The 23,422-nt window shown below is 43.5% G+C and overlaps 1 protein-coding gene across 1 annotated transcript in view; it reads right to left on the bottom strand.

Annotated features, from left to right (window-relative positions):
* The window catches only part of SMYD2 (SET and MYND domain containing 2), a 30,582-nt gene extending 7,389 nt beyond the window's left edge, over positions 1 to 23,193 (bottom strand). Inside the window, exons 1-7 of the mRNA XM_084261544.1 lie at positions 22,897 to 23,193; positions 19,826 to 19,889; positions 11,465 to 11,575; positions 9,787 to 9,847; positions 7,153 to 7,277; positions 3,574 to 3,641; positions 1,689 to 1,791 (exon numbers count right to left, since the gene is read on the bottom strand). Of these exons, the coding sequence (XP_084117670.1) occupies positions 1,689 to 1,791; positions 3,574 to 3,641; positions 7,153 to 7,277; positions 9,787 to 9,847; positions 11,465 to 11,575; positions 19,826 to 19,889; positions 22,897 to 23,078 (714 nt within the window). The 5' untranslated portion in view covers positions 23,079 to 23,193. The remainder of the gene's footprint in view (positions 1 to 1,688; positions 1,792 to 3,573; positions 3,642 to 7,152; positions 7,278 to 9,786; positions 9,848 to 11,464; positions 11,576 to 19,825; positions 19,890 to 22,896) is intronic.
* Between the last annotated feature and the right edge of the window lie 229 nt (positions 23,194 to 23,422).

The following is a 23,422-nucleotide window of genomic DNA, read 5'->3' as shown; positions in this document are numbered from 1 at the left end:
AATGGTCTTCAGAAAAGAACCCCTGTGACTAGCTTTAATGCTCTGTTTTTAAAATGAGATCTCGCCAAGAAATGTCACATGCACAGTGCAGTTGATCATTTTGCAGACCAAGGAGCAGCTTTAGTTCCATTTCCTCATTTATAGTTATTTGAAATGTTTTGCTCAGTCTTTATGCTGAAGGTTTCTTTTTTCTTTAAGGTATACATGTAATTACTTCATACAGTACATATTCTTCTTCTCCTTCTGTGTGATCTCCCTCACCCTCCATTCCTCCCTTCCCTATTTTCAAAGTGTGCAAAGTGCAGGAGCTCCATTTACAGCAAAAACTTTTAAAATGCTGCGATGCAATGGCTGCATGCAACCTGAAGATGGAGACACAGGCCAAAAGACCACACCAAGCCCAAGCAAATCCACCCACTCACATTTATAACATTTTTAAGTGTCAGAAAAGAAAATGCACAGAAGCCCTGAGGTCCTGGAGAACTGATGCAGCTTCGAAGACGCAACTCAATTAACAGAAGATGCCAAGCAAGGGAAATACTCCACACCTCTACCTCTCCCAGTAAGCCCTCCCCAAAAATGCTGAAAATGTCTGGGATGCCACAGTAAAATTCTGAAACCAAGACTGGTCCTTGTCCATCACCTCCATGCATCCACAGTGGCTGTCAACCTTACAGGCACACCATCATCAGTAAATGGAAAGAAGTTGCTCAGCTGCACCACTCACCCCTGGCTCCAGTAACTAAACTGGCTCTGTTCACAATGGTGACCAGCTATCATCCACAAAAATAACCTCTCTCCCTTTCTTCACAAGTGGTATCACATCAGGAAGCAGCCAGAGATACCAAAATCAAATTTGAACATATCTTGATCAGCATTAAGCTCGTCCACTGAATTGACATAAAAAAATGAACCACTGAAACTCTCTGCAAACTCAGTCCCCAGAGAGCATGTCCCGTACATTCATCCCCTGCAGATATTTGAGCACCCTCCTCAAGTCTGTTTAACACTGGTTTTTCTTTTTTTTAGAAGCAAAAAGCAGCTTTGCCCTGAAGACTCCCTGCCAAGTTCATCATTTGATTAAGACAGTTTCAAGATAAACCCTGAGCCTTACTCAATTTCACAAAATTTTATCCACCACTGTTCAGCTTCCCTCCACCCAAAAATACATTCTTGCTCTTCTGTGACTTCCCAGCAAATGCGACTCAGGTGATATGACCAAGTCCCACGTTTTGTGGATGCTCTGTCCAAACAGAAGTCAGAGGACTTATCTGTACCCATTTACCCTGTTTATTCTGGCTTCAATTTCAATACGTTACTATTATACTGGGAACTATTATAGCAGTAATAATTTGCTTTGATCTTGTAATTTCAAAGCACCAGGCAAACATCAGCAAACTCAGCCTCATTTTACAGCTGGGTAAACTGAGACAGAGGCTGGCAGAAATGCAGTGACTGCTGCAGGTGCCCTTCCCTTGCTCTACCACAAAATAGGATGCTGTCTCCAAGAATCATTTCAGCCTTCCAGAGCCACCCCAACTTTTCCAGAGCAACATCTTACACTTCTCTAAAAGCAAAAGATCCTTCCTCCCTATTATTAAATTGTCATCTAATTGAAATGAAGCCTGAAAAGCACGATGGATTCTACTTTTAGGATGCATGTGCACAGAGTACACTCAAACACTCACCTCTTCTCCAGGCTCAATGTCTTTCACAGCTCTGACTTCGGCCAAGGTTCCCTTGTAAGTTACAATCACATTTGGGCAACAGCTATGGTTCATCAACGCAACACTGTAAAGAGGGGAAAGTAAATCTTTTTCCCCACCACCACCAAAAGCAACAGGTAAAACATTAAGCACCACTTTGCAAAAAAAAAAAACAAACAAAAAAGTCTGAAAGTTTGAGTCGGTGTCTCTCTGTATGCTGATCTTACTCTGAGGCTTAACATGAAGGTAACCTTGGGAAAATCTGTTTTACTGCTGTTTATTCTAATGATAGGGAGAATGGCTGTGCTAATGAATCATTACAATTTTTATATCCTATTATTGCAGGACTAGGCAAGTTACTATTTTCCTGTCCTTACAGTGCTGCAGGACAGCTGACTGGGGTGTGCACACAGCTTAACTACCAACATCCTTTTTAGGTACCTATGACAGGCAGCCTATTTTCCTCAAAGGAGAAAGAAAAAGTCATTTAACCTGAAGGATACAAGCCAATACAGGAAAACAAAACTCATTTGCTGCATCACAACTTGAGACGGGTGTTAAAATTTTCAGCTGGCTTCTCCGCAAGCGTCAACAGCCTCAGTGTCTGAAGTGGGAGGGAAGTGATCTCTGTCTGCTATACAAACATATGACATACCCAAGTTGGACCACTACAGAGAAGTACTTCCCCTTACCAGTAAGCTTGAAGAAAGTGCAATTTACTGCTTATTTGAGGTGAAACGCGTCATTTTAATTTTTTCACTTCCAATCTACCAAAAAAATAAATTGTCTCTTCAGCGTTTCCAGCTCACAGGCATAACTGTTAAGTAGGAAAGATCTGGCTCTTGCATGCTGAGCAAACAAAGGATGGAGTCAGACACGTCTCCAAAACACCCTGGTTTAACACTCTCCTCTCCCCACCGTGACTCTGATCCTAGGCATTTCAAGGCCTTAATTTCCACTCCGTAGATCAGGGCTGTGGACTTCAGACACACCTGCCCCAGGAAGGAGAATCTGTGAAGCAAGTGCTATCTACTACTGCCTGCACGCAGCACTCGGCACAACCAGGTCCTGCTTTCATCGGGCATCTGCGAGTGTCAGATTACTGTGACACAGATAAACTACCGGCAATCTGTGCCGCACGAGGAAGTCAGCCGAAGCAGGCAGCGATAATGCGTTCAGCATGGGGTCTCTAAAGAACAGGGGCACAACATTAAGTGGGAAGGACAGACTTGAATAGAAGAAATGTTCCTCAGCCTTCAAGTGAGCTGTGCTCCCCCGTCCACAAACTGCAGTTAACACTTAACATCTGCAGTTTATTTGTAAAGCTAAGCAGCTTGTACGCATTTTTTCCACTGTCATAGCAACATAAAGCATCGTGGTTTTTAAAACATCTGAGGAGGCTGAAAGAAGGTATGAAAGGGGATTTACTGTTTGCCAAGGAACAAAGGTAGAAGGGATGTTGTTCACAGAACACCAGGTGAAGGATTATACCCCACCAAAACAGAGTTGTGACTAGAGCGAGTCACCTGCAATCCTTTTCATCTCACTTTGCTCATTACATGATGTCCCTGTCCAGAACCTGCTAGCCAAATAAGTAATTGTTTCCTACCAACCCACATACAGTTCATTATCTAAGCTTCAAAACAAATTACAAGTGCAATTTTACCAAAATTACCCAGATTTTAAAAACAAACAACAAAACCAAAGCTAATAATTCACTACATTTTATTAGCAAATTCAAGATAATTAAAACAAGATAAATTGATTAATTAGATTTGTTTTGGTAGAGATCTACTTCCATACCTAAGAACCTTTGGTTTTAAATAAGTTAATTTTATTTTTAAAAAATATGAAAAAATCAACCTACTCAGGAAATATGGCTGATCCTAGATGAGAGAGTTCTTCATCTTCAATTGTGAAGCCGTTACAATTAACCTAAGGGAAAAGAGGAGACTACATCAGCTTCTGGTCAGCTAAGTACTCCACACTGACATGTCACATTCTCGTACTTCAAAGTCAATTGCAGTCATTTGCTTACAATTCTCTTTCCACCTCACCAGTACTCAGAGAGCTACACAACACCTCAGAAAGTGAAGTGAGGACCAAGTCCCTATCCAGAGGAATGTGCAGGACACTAAAGAACTGGCAGTCCGATGCTCAACGCCTGCTCAGGATGCTACATCTTGAGAAGCACTCCTTGAAAGGCCAACCAAGAGAAAAAGGGCTTAAAAAGAGCGCTAAAACATGTCAGAAAAGCAAGGCCACTGCAAGCACAAAACAAAGACTGATGCTGACAGGGCAAAGAGACTTCATTTGGCCATGAACAGTAAAGAGCAGAAGCAGAACTACACACGCAAGGAGCCATGTAGGGATGAAGAGCAACAAACTCAGCCAGGCTGGGGCAGTACAGAGCTTTAACGGAGCGTATGTTACAGAGACTTGCCACAATGACGTCTGTCACCAAGGGCTGCACACATCAGCTACAGCTAAAGTACATATAAAGAACAACAAAGGCAGTGAGAAAGACTTGAACCTAATAAAGGTGCAGAAGAGGAGGGGACCGGAAAAGGACAGAGTATGAAAGGAAGAGTATTCCCAATTTAAACAGACACAGGATCAAAAAAGCTGGTTCACAAATATTTCTTATAGATTCAAGCAGGTTTTAAACCCTTCTCTCTGACTAAACTCAAGGGAATCTCACAGTATTTTCAGCTTTGTTTCATGTGGTTTGTGACACTAAGTGACCAGAATGTACCTCAATCAAGTATTTTATTTCACTTGCAGGGAATGTCACACACATGCAAACACAGCGAGAAACCTTTCCACATCCATCAACATCTCCCTACATCATTAAAATGTTCACAGAAGTGCCAGAAAAGCACTAAACCAACTACTGTCACATGGCCAAGTCCAGCTGAAGCTACAATGGGTGCAGGAACAGCCAATCGAGTACAGTGTTAAGTGTTTTTTCTGGAAGTTGACAACAAATGCAACCAAAAATGACACGTTCCACAAGCTGTAATGCTGCTCAGGTTGGAATACACCAATACTCTCCAAGGCCACTCCTCAGGTCTGAACTGTTTAGGATGGGTTGACCATCAAGGAAGTGTCTTGTTTCTCTGATTCACTCCCAGGTATCTCTGCTTGATCTTTATCCTGCTATTTTTAGCAAGGTAGCATCCAAAGGCTCCCTGTCTCTCAAGATGAGCATGCTACTGCACTAGCCAATGTATGAGCATACCTGAACCAAACCCAAAATCTAACTGCTGAATACAAAAGCAATAGAAGGGAAAAATTCTATCAACAGCAAGTGAGAACATAAGGCTACAAAGGCTGACACAAAGAACAGCTTGCTGGTGCTGAATCACAGGGAAATATTTAAAAATATGTAGTAAGTTATCATCAGCTCCCCTCCACTAAGCCAGAGACAACCCACTTCTTCAATGCATCATACCAGAAATGACACAAGAGACAAGAATGAAAGAGATGAGATACCACTGATTTCACCAGATGATTCCATGACTAAAAAAGGGAAGGTGGAAAGAGTAAAGAGGCGACAGCAAAAAAACCCACCCTAGAGCTCAAGACTGTTCCCAATGGTGGGAAAGAGAACATGCTAAGGGAGGCACAAAATTACGCAGGCTTCTTCGAGGGAAGGATGAGATGCTGGAACTCGAGGCAAGAGAGAAACTGAAGAGTATGACAAGGTGAGACTGAGGAGGAAAAGCACCAGTCTCAAGAGCTAGGCACCACAGGGACAAAAGCCAGTGGACTGATACCAGCAGCTGGGGAAGACAGCAGTTAAAGGCAAGGATGGTTTGCACAAAAATCTCTGCTCCACTCAAAAGCAGCAGTTACACCTTAGCTGTGTTCAGTAAGAAACATCAGACAAAGCCCACAAAAAGCAGTGAGCGAGGCGGCAGAGGTACCACAAGTCCCAAATGGCTTCCCTGAGCCACAGAGAGGGAGAATGCCAAATGGAAGAGCAAAGTAGAGAACATGAGGCCAGGGAAAAGCATAGCAGCAAAACAAAGGAGCAGCAGACCTCCATCCGTACTACTGCATTTAGGTCAAGTTAACTAATTAGTAGGACATACCAAATACAGACATGTCTCCCCTTCTTCTAGAAATATCTATGCTGCTGCTAAAACCTCAAAAGGTTCTGTCCTATAAAACACTTTTGAGGACCATCCCGATGACCTCTGGAGATTTTAGTTCAAAAAACTGCAATGTCCACAGTAGAAGATATTTATCTTGTGATCAGGATGAGTTTAAGGTGACACCCAAGGGTGTCATTAGACATCTACAGAGAAGACCAGGTTGAACAACAGTTCACAAAGTCAGTTAAAGTACAATGATCAGTGAGGGCTCGTCCAGGACAGGAATGTTGTCATGATAGCCAAAATAAGGTAATTCTGGCTACATTCAAACAGAAAATAATCAGAAACACCACCAAAAAAATGGATGTTCTGATGTCTTTTACAGTATTCCTCTGTCAAATACAAATTGTAAAGTCTTCAAAACAGAAAACACTGTTCATTGAAGATGAACGGCTGGCAAGCAGATGCTGAACATGCTAAAGAATCATCCCCCTATAGAATAAGAGTACCACTGTATTAAGGAAACAGTAACTGTGCTTCCTTGTTCATAGATGCCCAGCTCTAGCAACCAGGGTATGGGCATCTCAGCTTTCATCATAGCAGTCCCCATTTGCCCCATCTCAATTTTTTTTTTAACTTAGATGTTTTAAACTAGCTTATTTTGATGTACAGGAGGGAAAAAGAAGAAAATGGATTTTTCAGTATTTAACTGGTGTATTATTCCATCCATTGCAACACATTCAATTTAGAAAAACAGCTGAGAAAAAGAGAGATGACACATTTCAGAAGTTCTTTAACAAGACATCCTGCCCTTCCTTTATCTGTCCAGATGACCAGAAGATCTGACTGCATTTAAAAGCCACACACCAGATAAAAGTTTCAGACCACTCTTTCTACTTCTCTGAAGTTTACTCCCTGCAAAGGTCAAACATAATGATGACCTGACCAGCAAGGATTTCCACGACTCTGAAGCCTGAATGAAGGATTTTGCCTCTGCAGGGTCTCAGACCAGCAGCTTTCTTCTGTATCAGTCCAATAACAGCTGCACTGTGCTTGGCCCACAAGAAGCCTAACAGTGTCTAATACAGGCTGTTTCCCCTTTTCTTCAGTGTTTGAGAAGCACCTCACAGAAAGCCTGCAGATGAGTCTCTCTCCTCACTGCTGAAATGGGGCACAGGCAATCACCTCTGCTCAAGGAAGTGGATCCTCTCCATCAAGCACACTCAGCTCTCCCTAAGATAAGGAAAGAGTCTCATTTCTATTGCCGTTAACATTTTTCCCCTTTCACAAAGGCTAAACTCCTACAGCACCATCCACCTAAGCAGGCTGTGTTCTAGCCAACTTACTTGTGCAAAGAGAACTACAAGGGCAGCATTGTCAGGGTACTCCAAGTGCTTTGAGTAAAAGTGATGAAGAGCAGCAATGTCGTTCTGAATCAGCTCTCTCTTTTCATTGTCTAGTTTGTCAAGGTCTGTGGACAAAGAATACATTCCATTTCAGTAACAGGAACACTTTCCCGTGAACTACTGCTAGACTTAGGTTACAACTGGACCAGACTTAAACAAAAACCCCTCAAGGAACAGCTACTTGGAAGTACTGCAAGAAGTGTCTGTTCTTCCACAAACATAACGCTGCTTCTGCCAAAGCCACACGTGCACTAGAAGAACATGCAGGATTAAAAAGCATTTTCTAATCTCTTCATATTAGCAGGTAATTGGACAGAGATTTCCCTTTCTTGGGAAGAGAGTTACAGTGTTTAAAGTGCACTTGTTAACCCCAGCAGAGACCAGCCAGCCCTGGCCCTCTAGAAGCCTGTCAAATGCAGGTAGCTATCCGGAGCTGTCTAACATGGCATTAAGAGCTACCTGGTCCCATCTACTCTGGTATGAAGTCACACTCAACCTCACACTTCTTAAAACATGCTTTATGTAGAGAAACTTCCTTACATGGCCATAATCCTTTACCAGTACAAACCAGCCCAGGTTCCTGCTAAGGAAGGCTGCTTATTCCTGCTTTCAAAAGATGGTGTCTTTCCCAGCACAGAGGCCCTAACTATTTGTGGCCATGTGTGACAGGGACCTTACAACTGTGGCAGTAACACTGGGGCTAGTCACCAGGCACTCCCCTTGCAGCAAGGGAAGCACGAGGGTGCCCAGGAGCGTGATCCACCTGATCTACTCCAGGCACCTGCTTCCAACAGCAGCTGAGGATGCCTGTATCTTCATGGGCTGGGAGTGACCATCGACAGAGGTGTGTTTAACCTGCAGGTATCCAAGGACAGCAGGAGACGGCAAGAACATGTGGAAATGTCCTGGCATACCTACCAAGTGTATTCCCTTTCGGCTTTGTTCAGAGATTTACCCTCAGGCCCATGACAGGTTCTAGCCAAAGATGTGGCTATTGAACCTTTTCCTGCTTGGCCCATGCAGAGCAAGCTAGATGATCAACCATATGTTGTCAGTCCCTTCTCTCTCAAGGGCAGTACTGGGAAGCGTTTTCCTAATCCTTCCTCTCACAGTGGCAGTGTCACCAGCTCACTCCTGCCCCAAGAAAGCAAACAATTCCTCTCCAACTCAAAATAACAGCAGAGATGAAAACATGCAGGAAGAGAAAAGGCTGTACAACAGTGGAAGAAAGGAAAAATTATTTGTAAGAGCAGATGTGTATGACAGGAGAGTCACAAAAAATATTGAGGAAAATTAAATGGAACCATTCAATGAGAATTAGGACAAATCACAAATAAGACATTTTGAGCTTCCAACAGACAGACAGATGCCTTTGCCTCTCCTGTACAGGGTGTTGCGAAGTGTACGGCAACTGCTAAACATAGCAAAGGTCTGCTAAGAGATGAGGAGGGTCAGTGAGGCAGGAGGAAAGGGTTCTTACTAGCCAAACCAGAAAGAAAACAAGGGCTCCTAGAGGACAAGGGGCACATTGCAAGAGAAAAAAAATTTCAGCCTTTTAGCTCCTGAATTAATAAATTATTGCAGACAAGCTGCAATGCAGAAGAATATACAGAAATTACTTCAGCTCTTACCCATCCTCTTCAACCTCAATCCTGCTAACCTACCTGTAAAAATTATCCTTGCCTTAGGCAAAGTCAAATGTTGGCGTATTTCCCCCCTTATTTCCCCAGTTGTCCCAACAGCTGTGACAGCAGCTTTTGTTCAGGAAGCAAAGACGACTGTAATCTTGCTGTGCTTGGTTACTCTGCTACCTCAAGTCTAGCAATGACTGCATGTATTCAGCATTTTTATAAAGGGGTTTGGAAGCCAGCAGAGTGAAAAACGTGAATATACAAACCTATTGTTTCGTTGCACATTACCTCTAGCACCAAGACAGACAAACAACAGACCAGTGAAAACTCTGCCAGGATGGTTACTGGTCCCCTAGCTGCTCAATTTCTAACTTTGCCTCACCGGACGTAAACAGCAGCCTTCCAGTTAAAAGCAAGCCATTGCCTCATCTCCTTCCTTGGATTATTTTGGAGCGTTTAGGACATGGAATTTCAACACAATCATATATAACATGTCAGATTTGACTGGCAGTGACAGATACTGAAGCACAGTCCAGAGGGTTCTGCAATTAGCCCCTTAGTCACTGTCACCATCAAGCAACTGTGCTGTCTCTGATTTTATGCCTCCTGGTAACAAATACCAGCTATTTTAATTTTACAACATTACAATTCTCAAAAGACACTAGAGTACCAGAAAAGCCATGAGATGGATGTATGCTATATAATTAATTCTGTCTAGGTTTTCACCCTTGTTTCAGAGTCCCCACAAGCAACTGGGGGGGTGGGGAATGAACAGCACTGCACTTTCAAAAAAAAAAAGAACCACCACGATTCTCTTTGTTTAGTCCTTTCCTTCAACTGGAGTTGGATGCACTGAAAGGTTTTGATGGAGAGGGACCACGGGGAAGCAAAACATGAATATAGATAACTGCCTCTGTTTACCTGCAAGCCTTTTTTTACTTACGTGATTCAAACTCTTTTACAGCAAGCAGCTTCTCTGACTCTGTTCTTTCAGGGTGAATTTTCTAGCAATAAGGAGAAAAAGAAAAAACAAGAAAATATTTTAATATTTTAACTTGGCAGTTTTGCCTACTCATCCATAAGCTGGGCACTCCTACCCGTAAAGCAAACCCCCATTCATGCTCTATGGGTTCTACAGAAGTTTATGAACAGCAATGAGTTAAACTGACTGCTCTTTGTAAAGCCACAGAAATACTCTCTCCGCACCAAATTAGGCAGCCAAAGATTAACTCCTATCAAATTTATATACAGTATTCTAAATATGTCATTTGCTTTGTTCTAGACACCCAGAAAGCTGCTAACAACGGCAAGCAGGCAGGAGACAGGCTTCGCTTTGAGGAAAGTGAATAAACTGACTGTTGACAGAGTTCAAAAGCAATGCTCCATTGTTGGCCTAAGGCCACTTCTTTGTAATCTTGGCCATTAAATATGGCTTTGCAGGTGGCCCAGCAGCTGAGGTTCAGGGACTATGGTTTGCATATTTAGCTTTCATATGACATGTAGGGTTCTCCCCCCTCCCTGTAAGCGATAAAAGCACAAATTTATTCCAATGACTTTTTGTCATTAAACATTCAATTTTGTTTGTGGATCAGTACCACACCATGCTTTAATTAAGTCACACACACATACATTCACACACACATATCTACACACACTGAAAGGGTGCCGCTACCTTCCCAGCAGGCCACCAAAATCCTCACTGCATACAATATCCAGGTTGCCCTTGTCACATAAGCAGACCTCAATCACACAAACATGCTTCAAAGAGGATTTGGTTTTGTGGAGAGAGTTCAGAGCTCTACAAAGATACACAGCATAATAACCTTGAAATTCATGACTCCCATCCCCTCCCTGTAAGCACTTGTGTTATCCTCAGTGTCCATGTTCTGGGAACACTGAAATGGAGACTGACATGGCAATCTTGTCTCCTTACTAATAATACTCTGTTTCTCTAAAATCCAAGGGCCTGAGATCTCTCTCTCTAATTCTCTTTTTCACCAGTTAACTCCAGTAATCACAAACATTTATACCTGAACACCTCAGTGGTGTTTCTGACACACAAACGTACCGAAAGTCACACCCTACACAATGCTATGCAGATAGAGTTGAAAAATAGCACAACAGCAAACTGCTTCATAAAGACATCAGTGCCTGTAGACAGGTAACACTAGAAGCACTCCTTAGAGAGTAGCCACACATACCAAGTGTCATTCTTCTTTCTCTTCACCACGTGGCCTTGGTGCTAGCCCACACGTGTAACCAAGAGCTCCTATCTACCACAATGGAGGCTGAAACACCACGCACGTTGCGATACCATCAGTAAACTTCTCCAGACCCTGTTCAGTGGCACCCTGACAATAAGTTACAGCTATAAAGCTTAAAACACCACTAGTCTTTTGCCATCTTCCCTCAAAAGTCCACCACTGGACTATGACGGCCCTGACACTGGCCTGATGGCCAGTTCGTTCAGCTGTTCATGCTCCATATTACACCCATCTGTACACAGGAAGCTAGTATGCATCCACTTTGCAGGGACAGTTACTCTCGGTCAGTTTTCATTTTCCTGCCTTCCCTGGCACTCAAAGCAGGGATGTACCTCCCAAGTCTAGCCTCCTGCTCACCTGTTTGGCAAGGATCCTCGCTGTTAGCCTCACAGTCTCCGAGGGATTCCAGTTCTGCCCAAAAGCACACATGGCAGAACACTCGAGCTTGTGCATTGGCCAGTCTTCCTTCTGAAAATGTAGAAAAATATTTAAAAAAAAAAAAATCCGTGAAGATAAAGTGATGAAAAAGAGGATGCAGCAAGTCCTGTCAGATCCTAGAGGTCAAGTGAAATGTGTTTCCTTTAAAAAAATAAGATGACGCTCACTAAATCTGAACAAAAGCTTGAGTCACATTTAAGGGGTACAGCTATCCTGCTTTTTTCAAACAAATTCACAAGGGATGAATTGAGGTCAGAACACCTTTACTTATTCAATGGGAAAAAAAGAATTAAATGACGAAGAAGCAAACAGACAATATGATTTATAAATCACCAGTTCTTATTGTTCGGATCAAGCACGTGAGAACAGAGCAGGTCTGAGCTTGATGGCTTTATTGGGTTCATTTCCATTTAATACCTTGGCCCCTCATTATGAGACGACCCTGCTGTAATCAGGAGTAATGTGTCTGAAGTCAATGGATTCACAATCACTGGGAGAATCAGTATATGTAAGGTCAAAACCAGACCTACCGGATAGAATTATCAGATTTTTTTCATCAAATGTTGTACAATAAGAGTAGGGCTTGGCAATGAAAACACGCTAATAAAGGCAAACACCTTTTAGTTCATAATGTGTAGCACATTCCTAGCTCAACATACAATAACACTCAGAGTGATGGCACAAACCACTGGCTTTTGGCACTCCACAGCCTTCCTCCCAAGCAACAGAACCTTTCAAAGACGAGCACAGAATCCCAGTTTAATGCTTTGCACTGGCACACAGAATCTGGCATGGGAGATCCTCAGACTGCATCAAATTTCTTTGAATAAATAAAAAAACCCCACAGAAATATTCTTATTTCTATATTCAAGCAATGCACGGTTATGAATTTCTATATCTCATCCCAGACACACATTTATAGCACTGTGCTGCAACAGAACTATAGTGTTCTGCCTCTGTAGGGAGCATCAAGTTTTGTTTTCAGACCAGTTTTAAACTGGTGGAAAAGAGTAGCAGAGGAAAGAAATCACAACAAATCTCACAAATCTGTAAGTGACCGAAAGCAGAAACTCGAAAGTTCTTAATTCACCTTACTGTGATTTACTCAGTATCACAGACCCCATTTTAGCCTACTAAAAAAAGAATAATTTAAAAATTAAAAAACCAAGCCAAAACAAACAGCCAGCAATACAGCCCATCAGTGTGACTGAGCGGCAGAAGAAACAGTTTCCCCCAGCTGCCAAGCCACTGGTGGCAAGAGCCATCCGAGACACCCTAGGCTATCTGAAACATGAGACCAGTAGATACTATACAGGTCTACTGGGAGATGCTCTACTTGTCAAAGGTACAGCTGGAGGCCACTTAGGACAACAGAAGGCACCTCAAACAGCCAGCTGAATCAGGACCTCCAGCATCTCCTGCCTTGGCTGGACTGCTTACTTACATGTTTTGCAGACCAAAACAAAAGCTGGGGTCACTAATTTGAGAGGTAGCGCACCAAAAATTCTTCCATTGGAAACAGCCATTTTAATTGCCCTGGGTATGGTCAACCTTGGGAGTTGATCTTACTAGGAAAAGAAAGGTTAACACCTGCCCCAGCCTCACATCAGATTTGAAGCAGTGGGTATTCAGCCCCTCACAGCATCAAGTTCATTGTCCTTGATATCTCAGTACGGTACTTTGAAAAAAAAAAAAACCCACATACAGGCTGCTTGAAATAAGCTCCATTGTAAACATTCTAGGGGGATCCAGCAATACAGACCAGGAGATCCAAAATAGTATATTACACTGTAATCATGTCATGTGGAATTAGACTCCCAACTCTCCTACAGCTGTCACGCTACAAAATGCATCCCCTCGGGAGCCTGTTTCCTACGTATGCCCCAAGACCTTTTTCTGGAAAGTTCCCAATAGCCTTTGCTTAAGAATCCACAGGCTAATGGCTAAGAGGAGAGACAGAGAAGACCTCCTCTCTCACCCCTTCTTGCACACCCACAGTGCCCACCAACCTCAACGTGACTGCTGAGTGTGCAAGAAGCAAAGGCACAGAACCTGAAGTTTTGCAGGACCCTCATCCATACACACAGCAGCTGAATAAACAGGTGAGGTTACCTGGTAAAACAAACCAAGAAAGAAATCAAAATGCAAAATCACGTGCCTGTCTCAAAGCAGTGTTTTTAAAACCCCCTTTGTTCCTTTTATTCTTTACACATTGTTAATTAAAATCTTTCCCCAGGCAGAATCATACTGAGTTATATGAACTAGTAGGGAGGTTAAAGGGACAAGATATGGCTGAACAGTGCAAAATGAGATAAAAGCCTAAAAGGCCACAAGAAGAGAGAGACTGATGACTGAGTAATACCTGGGATGGAAACACTGTGACAGCAGCTTTCCCTGCGATCACAGCAGGACTGTATTTTTCACTCTTTTCCACATTTTTCTCTAAATAGTTTGAATTATAACAGGTAGCATTGTTCTAGTTGAATCCCTAATGCTACATTAATGATATTTTCTTCCTCTTTTCATTACATCTGCAGTATTTTTCCCTTCATTTAGGAGTGGGTGACAACATTTTTGGAAGGGAAGTTCTTTAAAACTTATGCTTTTCACATCAAAGCATGGAAACAATCTTCTCCAACAAGTTCTTCAAAAAAATTCCACCATGCAGAACTACTGGATTAATTCCCAGAACACTGTCGTATAGCTCAGCATAAAAAACCCCAACCCAAACAACAAACATAATACTCTAAAAAAAAATAAGACTCAAGTCCAAACAAATGTCCTCACACCTCCTTCCTCACATGGATCTTTTCAACAGGATGCAAAATTTCTGTTGTATTTCACTTGATTAAAAAGAAATGCCAATACCAGACAGAAATGCTAGAGAAGCCAATGCAGAGGTTCAGCCCACTTCTTCAAAGGCTGAAGGGCCACTTATGCTCAAAGGGCATCCAACTCCAATTGAATTTCAGTGAGGCAGCCTCTGATGTCCCATAGTATCCAGCAAAGTTCTCTGATATGGTTCTTCACCAAACAGTGAAGGTAAGAGTTTCCATGTCTTCACAGACATCCTTCCCTATCATCATTTACTGAATGCTGGGAAACAGAAGGTATTTGACTTCCATGGGTTAATGTTCGAAAGGTTCACAGGAGGCATTTATCAAAGAAAATTACACGAAGAAAGCTTTTGCATAGGGGGACAGACACTTTATCAAAGCAATCTTAGGCAGGGTCTGGCAGTGTTACATTTCTCTTGCGCAGAATCATTACAGAAAGAATTCCATATTTTTTTCTACAGCTCACCAAGGCAGAGTGGGCAATTTCTACAAGGTCTCATTTCATACCCATCTGCTTGATGCTAATTCCAGGTCTACAGCCACATTGTGAGGCTTGCTACCTGGTTAAAAATACATTTCCCTTAGCCAGAAATAACTACAGCACTCTTTAACATGACATGTTAAGAAAAAACTGTAAATATTTTGTTCAAAAAAATATGGAAAGTTGTGACAAAACCATCTCATGCTGCATTTTGCCTAGCTGATCTCCACTCTGTCTGGGAAAAATAATAGCTATGCGTAATAACGGAAAGAGGAGCTCCAGTAGCTGGTTCAAGTTCACCAGTTCCACAATTGCAACCACACAGCCCTCTTAAAACATTTCTCTTCAGAGTGTTTCTGCAGCTAATTTCTGAGGACCAAAAATGAGTGCAGGTCTCCTGCTGTTTGACTAAAATTATTATAATTTAAGAAGTCAAGACCCGAACAGCTGCAGATGGGGTCTGAAAGCCACGACTATAATAACAGGCCTGTGCTTCGAGGAGGCAATAGTGGAGAGCAGAATGGTATGAATCATCTGGAAATCACAAACCCTTCTAAAAGAAGAACTGGGGGTGGGTAAAGCAAGATGCAGCAAACCCAGGCTAGATCCTACTAACTCACAAAACATTCAAGACAGGAAGGATAAGCAGTGAAGACTACTTCATCCCTCATATGCCCGGCACAGAATCATAGAATGCTTTGGGTTGGAAGGGACCTCAAAGATCAGCCAGTTTGAACCCCATTCCACAGGCAGAGGCACCTTCACTAGACCAGGTTGCCCAAAGCCCCATCCAAGCTGGCCTTAAACACTGCCAGAGAGGGAGCTTCTACAACCTCTCTGGGCAACCTGTTCCAGCACCTCATCACCCTCATAGTAAAGCATTTCTTCCTAACATCCAATCTAAACCTACTCTCTTTCAGCATGAACCCGTTGCCTCTTGTCCTATCACTACACTCCCTGTCTCACTTCCTGTAGGACCCCTTTAAGTATTGGTAGGCCATAATTAGGTTCTCTCCAGAGCCTTCTCTACTCCAGGCTGAATAAGCCCAACTCTCATAGTCTGTTCATCTTTATGGCCCTCCTCTGGACTCGCTCCAACAGCTGCATGTCCTTCCTGTACCAGAAGTTGGACACAGCACTCCAGGTGGGGTCTCACAAGAGCAGGGTAGAGGGGCAGAATCACCTCCCTCGACCTGCTGGCCACACTTCTCTTGACACATCCCAGGACACAGTTGGCCTTCTGAGCTGCTAGTGGACACTGCTGGCTCATGCTGAGCTTGTCATCAACCGAGACCTTCAAGTCCTTCTCCTCAGGGCTGCTCTCAATCCATTCTCTGCTCAGCCAGTAGTTGTGCTTAGGATTGCGCAGACCCAAACGCAGGACTTTGCACTTGTCCTCAGTGAATTTCATGCAGCTCGCATCAAGGACTGAATCTACATCTGTGCAAAAACCCATCTTAATGTAGATCAAACTTAGGGTTATCAATCTTAAAAGCTAAATAGTAGACCAACACAGGCAAAAGACTCATGTTAGCACTAAGGGAACTGAGCCAGGGCCAGCATGCATGCATATGTGTGTGTATAGAGAGCCCTAAACAAATCAGCCACTGTAACATGGCAAGACTTCATCTTCCCCTAAGTTCAGTCCCTCGGACTACACTGTGACACCACCTTTCCCAGCAACAGGGGCAAAGGAACCAGACTGCAAAGCAGGACTTGGTGAATGCATAAAACACCTGGCACATGGCAGGAGATGTACTCTCTTGTCATTTGGGGGATCTTCAGCAAGTCAAGTGTACCTTTGTGTAGCTATACCCCATTTGCAAAGCCGGGAACACCACAAAAGCTGCTGTGAAGCTTCATTCATTAAATGCTTGGGAAGTACTTTAAGAACCTCAAAACACAGATATTATATGGCTCAATAGAGTAGGAAATACATACTCTGAAAGAGAAAAAAGTATTCTCATTCAACAGCAACATGGTAAAGAGATGACAATGTCTACAGTTTTAAAATCTATGAATCTGAAAAAGACATCCAAAAAATCATTTTCTGCTGCACACTTTGGCACCTTTCTCTTGTCTCCCTCTGATCCTTCCTTCCTCACCACTAGAAAGAATTCCTACAAACTGAAGCATAGCAGGTCTTTAAGAAAAAGCTTTTAAAAAATTGTTTTTCTATCCCATACAATATACTTCATGTGATAAACAGCTGTCAAACTGAATTATATTGAGTTATAAGGTACTAACAAACACATGAAAACATACCACATCCTTGTTGGATACAGGTCAATTTTAACTGAACAGAGCAGATACAACCTTTACAGAGAAAATTAACTTTAAAAAATAAAAATCAAATGAGCAATGCCATCACAACTCTCAAGCACAGCCTTGCCCTTTTATCAGTGTTGCATGAAGAAGTCTCACATCCAGGGAGGCAAAAAGGCACACATTTACTGCACATATCAGTGTTACAAGTTCAGTATCAAGGCACAGATGTCCTTTTTGGCTTTGACAAAGAATTGCTGAACTGCTGAAAAGTGCCTTTGAACAAGACAGGGATGAAGATGCAGTGCAGATTGTCTGTGCAGCACGTACAGTCAGTGGAGACTGGCTTTTAGAGAATATTATGCTTGAAGGTAACTTTGAAAGAATGTCAAAGAATTCAGCCTCAGCAACATTCATAAATTTCATCAGTCTGACTCAGAAATGCCCAAAACATGGAAGATAATCTTGTATCAGCTAGGGAGTCAAATGCCATATGCGTATCACCAGTGAAAGTGAAGTGCTAGTGCCTCTGTATGTCACACATTTGTCTAGATATCACAACATGTAAAAAAAAATCTTTGTATCTAAAGCATCATACATCATACTACACACCTCCATGCAGAAAAGACTCAATTTCATTGATTTATCAGACAGGCAGGCTTTTGCTGTACCATATCTCCTGTAGTCTTAAGGGCACTCAGTTCGAGCAGTTCAGTGTTTTATTCTTGGAATGTGCCCCACTAAAGAAAAAGTATTCTGACCACAAACCCCTCACTCCTCCCCAAAAATCCCACCAAATTAATAAAGCAATGCATGTATAGGAGACTCCATAGGGAAAAGAGATTTAAAAAAAAATCCTTGTTCTTTCACATAAAAGTATAAACTTTGTCAAGGCTAGAACTTGGGACACTGGGGGAGGGATTGAACAATCACAGAATGACTAGGTTGGAAGAGCCCTTTAAGATCGAGTCCAACCGTTCCCATCCTCTACAAGGGACTTGGAGGTAAAAACAAAGGACTGTGGATCAGCAGAAATAAGTTCTAATGCTTCCACCATGATATCTACTTGTTTTGGGTTTTTTTCTGGCACAAGTGATTGAGCTTCCCTACTTCAGTAAATCTTGCTTACCTGCTTCATAAACCACTATGAATATTGTATGGTAAAAGAAGAACTCACAATCTCAGTTAAAATGCACTGACCTGCCAATAAATTCTTTTTTCAACTATTTCCTTCCCTCATCTAGTTAAAAGCTTCGTAAAAGAGAATGTCACATGGGAACTCTTCTTACAAATAAGCATTTCTCATGAATGAATCATGGGTTTTCTTCACACTGTCTTTAAAACTCACCCAGATTTCTCTCAAGAGCCTTAAGGATGCTCATACAGTAAGCGTTCTCTTTCTTCCCTGCAACTGCTGGCTGCCGGTCTTTCAATATTCTGTGAACTTTTGCAAATTTTGTAAAAAACTTCTTTCTTTTAAACATTTTGAGTGCTCCTGGTGCTTCAAAACCAAAACACCTTTTGATTCACCCACAATTCACTAAGACACTATAGGAAAGCAGGAATCTGGGGAGGCAATAGAAGGAAAACTAACGGGAGGCCAGGCTTGCTTTGTAACTCGCGCAATGGGAGAGCAAGATACACCCTTGAAATAAAAGCAGCAGCCCGCTCCAAAGTGCTTGGGAACCGAACAGCATAAACCACACCATCTCTGACCAGATAACAACAATGGAGAATTCTTTGCATGCAACTCACGCACTCAACAGCACGCTACCATGCAGGAGAAGGTTTGGATTATTTATAGCTGACAGACAGTTGCATGCCATACCTTTGGTGACACAAATCCTTCATGAGCACTGTTCCATACTCTGTGCCCAGCACCACAGATCTTACATCGCTTACATTATTTAGCTAGCAATCCAGTTGAGATTTTTACATATAAACCGGGTAACTCTTCCATATCAAGTTGAAAGCCCACAAAGGTCAGATACTAGTTCTGGCAAAAATAGTGTTGTGAGGTTTTGTAGTTTCTTTTGGTTTTGGGGTTTTTTTTAAGGTGCTTATTCTAGTTTGAAGTAAAAATGAAATTAAAACTGCATGCAAATATTTTTGGATGTCTACATATTGCTCTTCTTTATTGTATGCTTATATCATCTTTTCAGGGGCTTTCAAAAACCAAAGTGTACCAAAAAATAGTTTCGAGAAGGAGTGAGTCAAAGAGAAAACATGGTAGGTTTCAAATGGTTACAACTACCATCAGCTGTGGCCACTCAAAATATTTGCAAAGATCCTAAAAAAATCCCAACAAAACCCCTTAAGATAGCCATTTAGTGATTTGATTTTTACATTAGTCACAGACTCTCTTACCAGTTTAGTGAGCTGCTGTTAAACTATCTGGTTTGTGCTTAAAGAAATCCAGGCATAATTAGTGGGCTGACAGGCAGCTCTAATCAAAGTCTTGGTGGTACCAAGCCCTGGGGCTACTGATCTTGAAAGACTCATGCAGACCATGTCCAAATCCTGTAATCGTCCAATGCACAACTCCGTGGTCAGCATCTGTGGGATGCTTAAACCTGCTGGACTACTATTAACCACAGCTTCAATTAAAGACTCTCAGTGCCACACAAACGGAAAAAGCGGAGCTCAGCAACCCCTGCCCTCCTTCCTCCTGCATCCTCACAAACTGCATTACCATACCTGACATTCCACATTGCAGTAAAAGGCCTGTTTGCATCTTCCACACTTGGACAATCCTTCTTTCCTTAAAAAAAAAAACAAACAGAAGTTATTCTATTATATAAATCTGAATTAAATACAAGTGCATCCTGCGACACTTTCTGCACAGTATTTTACATTATACCATGAAAACCGTATTTTCTTCAAAACTGTACAACTACAGCTTGAATCCTATATAGCAGACACTTTTTATTTATTTAGAGTTTCAAAAGCAAGTTTTTCCTAACACCTGTTACTATGCAAAAGCACTCTGCTGTCCTGAAAAATTGCTGGGTTTGGAAACATGTTATTCTATGCTGTTTGACAGACAGCATCATTTTCTGCCACTACATGATGCACACTGAGAGCTAACTTCTTGTTTTCCAAATGTCCCAATTGCTCTGCATACCTGCTCACCAATATTAACCCTTCACATCTGCTCTGCCAGCTCCATTGCTTCTCTGTCTGCTTACAGAAAGCATGACTGCTATTCCACATGTAACCACCTCCCAACATCAAGAAAACATGCTGCATTATTAAACACACTGTTTGATCTCTGGTCACCACATAGCCTCTTCCTGTCCCACTAACATCCGCTCCAATACCTGTGTATCCTAAGGTGACCTAAGCCTCACACTCTCCTTTTTTTATATTTGTATATATCCTCCCAACACAGGAACTGCCAAAGGGAAGTTCCCTTTCTGCTCCAAGGTGCATATGTTGTAGCAGGTGCCGTCAAAAATAGAGCACTTGTTACCCAACACATGCCATTTTGGTGTGACAGCAATAGGGATCTTTCAGCAATACTGAATGCTGTAAGATGTCTACACACTGTCCCCAGTATAAATGGAAAAAAAAATAATCTTAAAGAATTAATTAGAGTAAAACAAGGGTAAATGTCCTTGTACAATGCGATACTGCACAATGCTTCAGAGGTCATTGCCATTCTAAGTCCATAAAGTGTAGCAAGTCTTGACGTCCTCTGACTGTTCTTCCAAATTAAGAAGTGCAACGTGGGCAAGTCAGGCAAACTTTATGACTCTGCTTGCTGACCGTACATACCTCAAACATAACTACATATTTAAAGTAAATACTATCAGCTATGTATTTCAAGTAAATACTACCAGTCTCATTCTGCCCCTTTTACTACAGGTCTTGTGGCCACCTGGCAAAGCTTTGCTAGTGCTGAGCCCATAACCTTCCTCTTAACCCTGCAAGTTCAAGCAGCACTGTTCAGATTCTAGTGTGTGCTGGTTCAGTGATAATGCAACAGGGCCTAGACACAGAACACGTGTCTGAGCACCGGCAGATCAAGTTCAATCCCTGAGATGCCTTTCCTCTTACTGGAACTTTATCACGCTAGTATAAAATAGATTTCAGGCTACTCCACTGTAACTGCTATGGTACTGCATTTGGTGTATTCCTTGATCACTGTGCTCTTCCAGAGAAATTTACGTGGCAAACAAGCAGCATTTAAAGAGGCTTCTCCTGGAGGTGATCTTTAAAAGCTATGATTTAACTATTATGTCTACAATGCTACTTCCTATCAACAGAGCATGGAAACTATTCCTTGGTCTTTTTACAGATAGAAATCTTCTGGATGTGATAAAACCAGTCAGTTTCTTTGGCACTGGGGGGATTTGTGGTTAGGCACAAGAAAAAAAAAACCCACACAAAACTTAGGGGCTAAGAAAAGGCACTGGTGCAAAGGGGGAGAGCAAAATCACCCAGGTCTATAGTTCTTCAAGTTAATGGGACCCACTTCACTGACTTCACTAGGATCTGTAAGTCACAAGGTAGATAATATAATGAAAAAAGAAAAAGGACATGGTCAAGAAACAAGAGAAGAAAACAAATGAAAAGCATAAGTGAGTTAAGATTACAAGAGATGAAAATACCTACTAGAATATAATAATTATATTCTTCAGTCTACCTCAGCATACATATGCAAGCAATTCTTACGCACTGATAAAAATAGCATAAGTACAACAGTTGTTTTTCTTTACTGAGGCAAACACTAACATTTGCTCCAAGCTATCCCTGTGATTTGTCATTAACCTGCCAAAGGTCACAAAGTACTATACCTTTTAAAAATGTGGTCTGACACACCACGGTGTCACATCCACACCTGTTTTTTTAACAACCCTAAACTATGCTGTGTTTCTGGGTTTTGATTGGGGTTTTTTGCTGCAGCAGCTGATATCGAGAGGTTTACCACAACCAAGGGAATACTTGCAGCAGGTCAAACCGCCCCGCACGCAGGGTGAGAAGGGCAGCTGCTGAGCCCCCAGAAAACTCGGGCACCCCACTCAGCCTGCCAGCAGGCCCGCCGTCAGCTCAGGCAGCACTCCGGTTCCAATGCTCACAGCAGCTGTGTAACGAGCCTCTCACACTGCCCGTGCTTTGTCCTACCAAAAGTCACTTGCCAGAAGGCTACGGTTTCAGACAGAGAAACTGGAGGATACAGGTATTTCTGTACATTTCATTACAGGTATTTCAGGTATATACGTATTCCAGCCATACCTACTCCACCGGCACCACGGAAATGCAATGCATGAATGAGGCAACGGCAGACCCCTTCCCCCATTAAATCCCGGGAATACTGCGTTACTACAAAACCCGATGGAGCCTTCCACGAGAGCGAGGTGTCAATGTGACAGCCAGAGCTCGCAAAGAGCGGAGCTTCACTTATACCCTCCTTCTCCTGAACTGTTCAGCAAGGAAACCCAGCTTCGAGCTGTAAGTTTAGTCACGGCGCTGCCGCCGGAAAACCACGAGCCGGGGAGGAGGGAAGTTTCGCCAAGAGAAGCCCCCGCAGCCCACTCCCACACCCCGGCAAACGCTCTGCGGGGCACCGCTGCCACGATGGGGGCCGGCGGCGGCGAGGAGAAGGCCCGCTGGCAGAGCAGCGGCCTGCACGCCGCTGACACGGACACGGCCGGAGAACGCCGGTGGGCCGGACCGCCGCTGCCTCGGGGCGGGCCGCCCCCGGCCGGACCGCGAGAGCCGCCCCGCCGCCCGCCAAGCCCGCCCCAGGCCTCCCCCGGCCCTACCTGGCGAAGCAGCCGTCGCAGTGGCTGCCGCGCTCGCTGACGGTGAGCACGGCGGTGTAGGCCGGGCAGCTGAAGAGCAGCTCCCCGATGGCGTAGCGCCGCCGCGCCCGCAGCCCTCTGCCCTTGCCGGCGCTGATGAACCTCTCCAGGCCGCCCGGCTGCGGCGCCGCCTCCGAGCGCATCCCGCCGCGGGGAAGAGAAGGGGCGCCGGGGCAGGCCTCCACCGGGCTCCCTTCCCGGTCCGTGTACTCTTGCAACGGGCTCCCGGGGAGGCCGCGACGGGGGCCTGCCGGGTCCTAGCGCGCTGCGGGGCGCCGGAGGACCGAGCCGTCTGCCCCTGCCCGTCGTGCGGCGCGGGGAGCGCCTCCTCCGGGCGGCGGGGAATTAGCCGGCGGTGGCCGCAGAGGGCGCGGGCGGCTACGCGCCCAGGAAGTCCCCTTCCCGCTAGGGGTATGGCCTCGCCGGGCCGGGCTGGAAGGGGCTGGAGCAGCTTCGGCAGGCTGGGCTCTGGACCCTTGGCTTGCTA

The sequence above is a fragment of the Gallinula chloropus genome (genome assembly GCF_964237585.1).
Source record: "Gallinula chloropus genome assembly, chromosome: 3".
In the NCBI taxonomy this organism is placed as follows: Eukaryota; Metazoa; Chordata; class Aves; order Gruiformes; family Rallidae; genus Gallinula; species Gallinula chloropus.
Note: the sequence above shows the minus strand (reverse complement) of the source record. Positions and strands in the feature narration are given on the sequence as shown.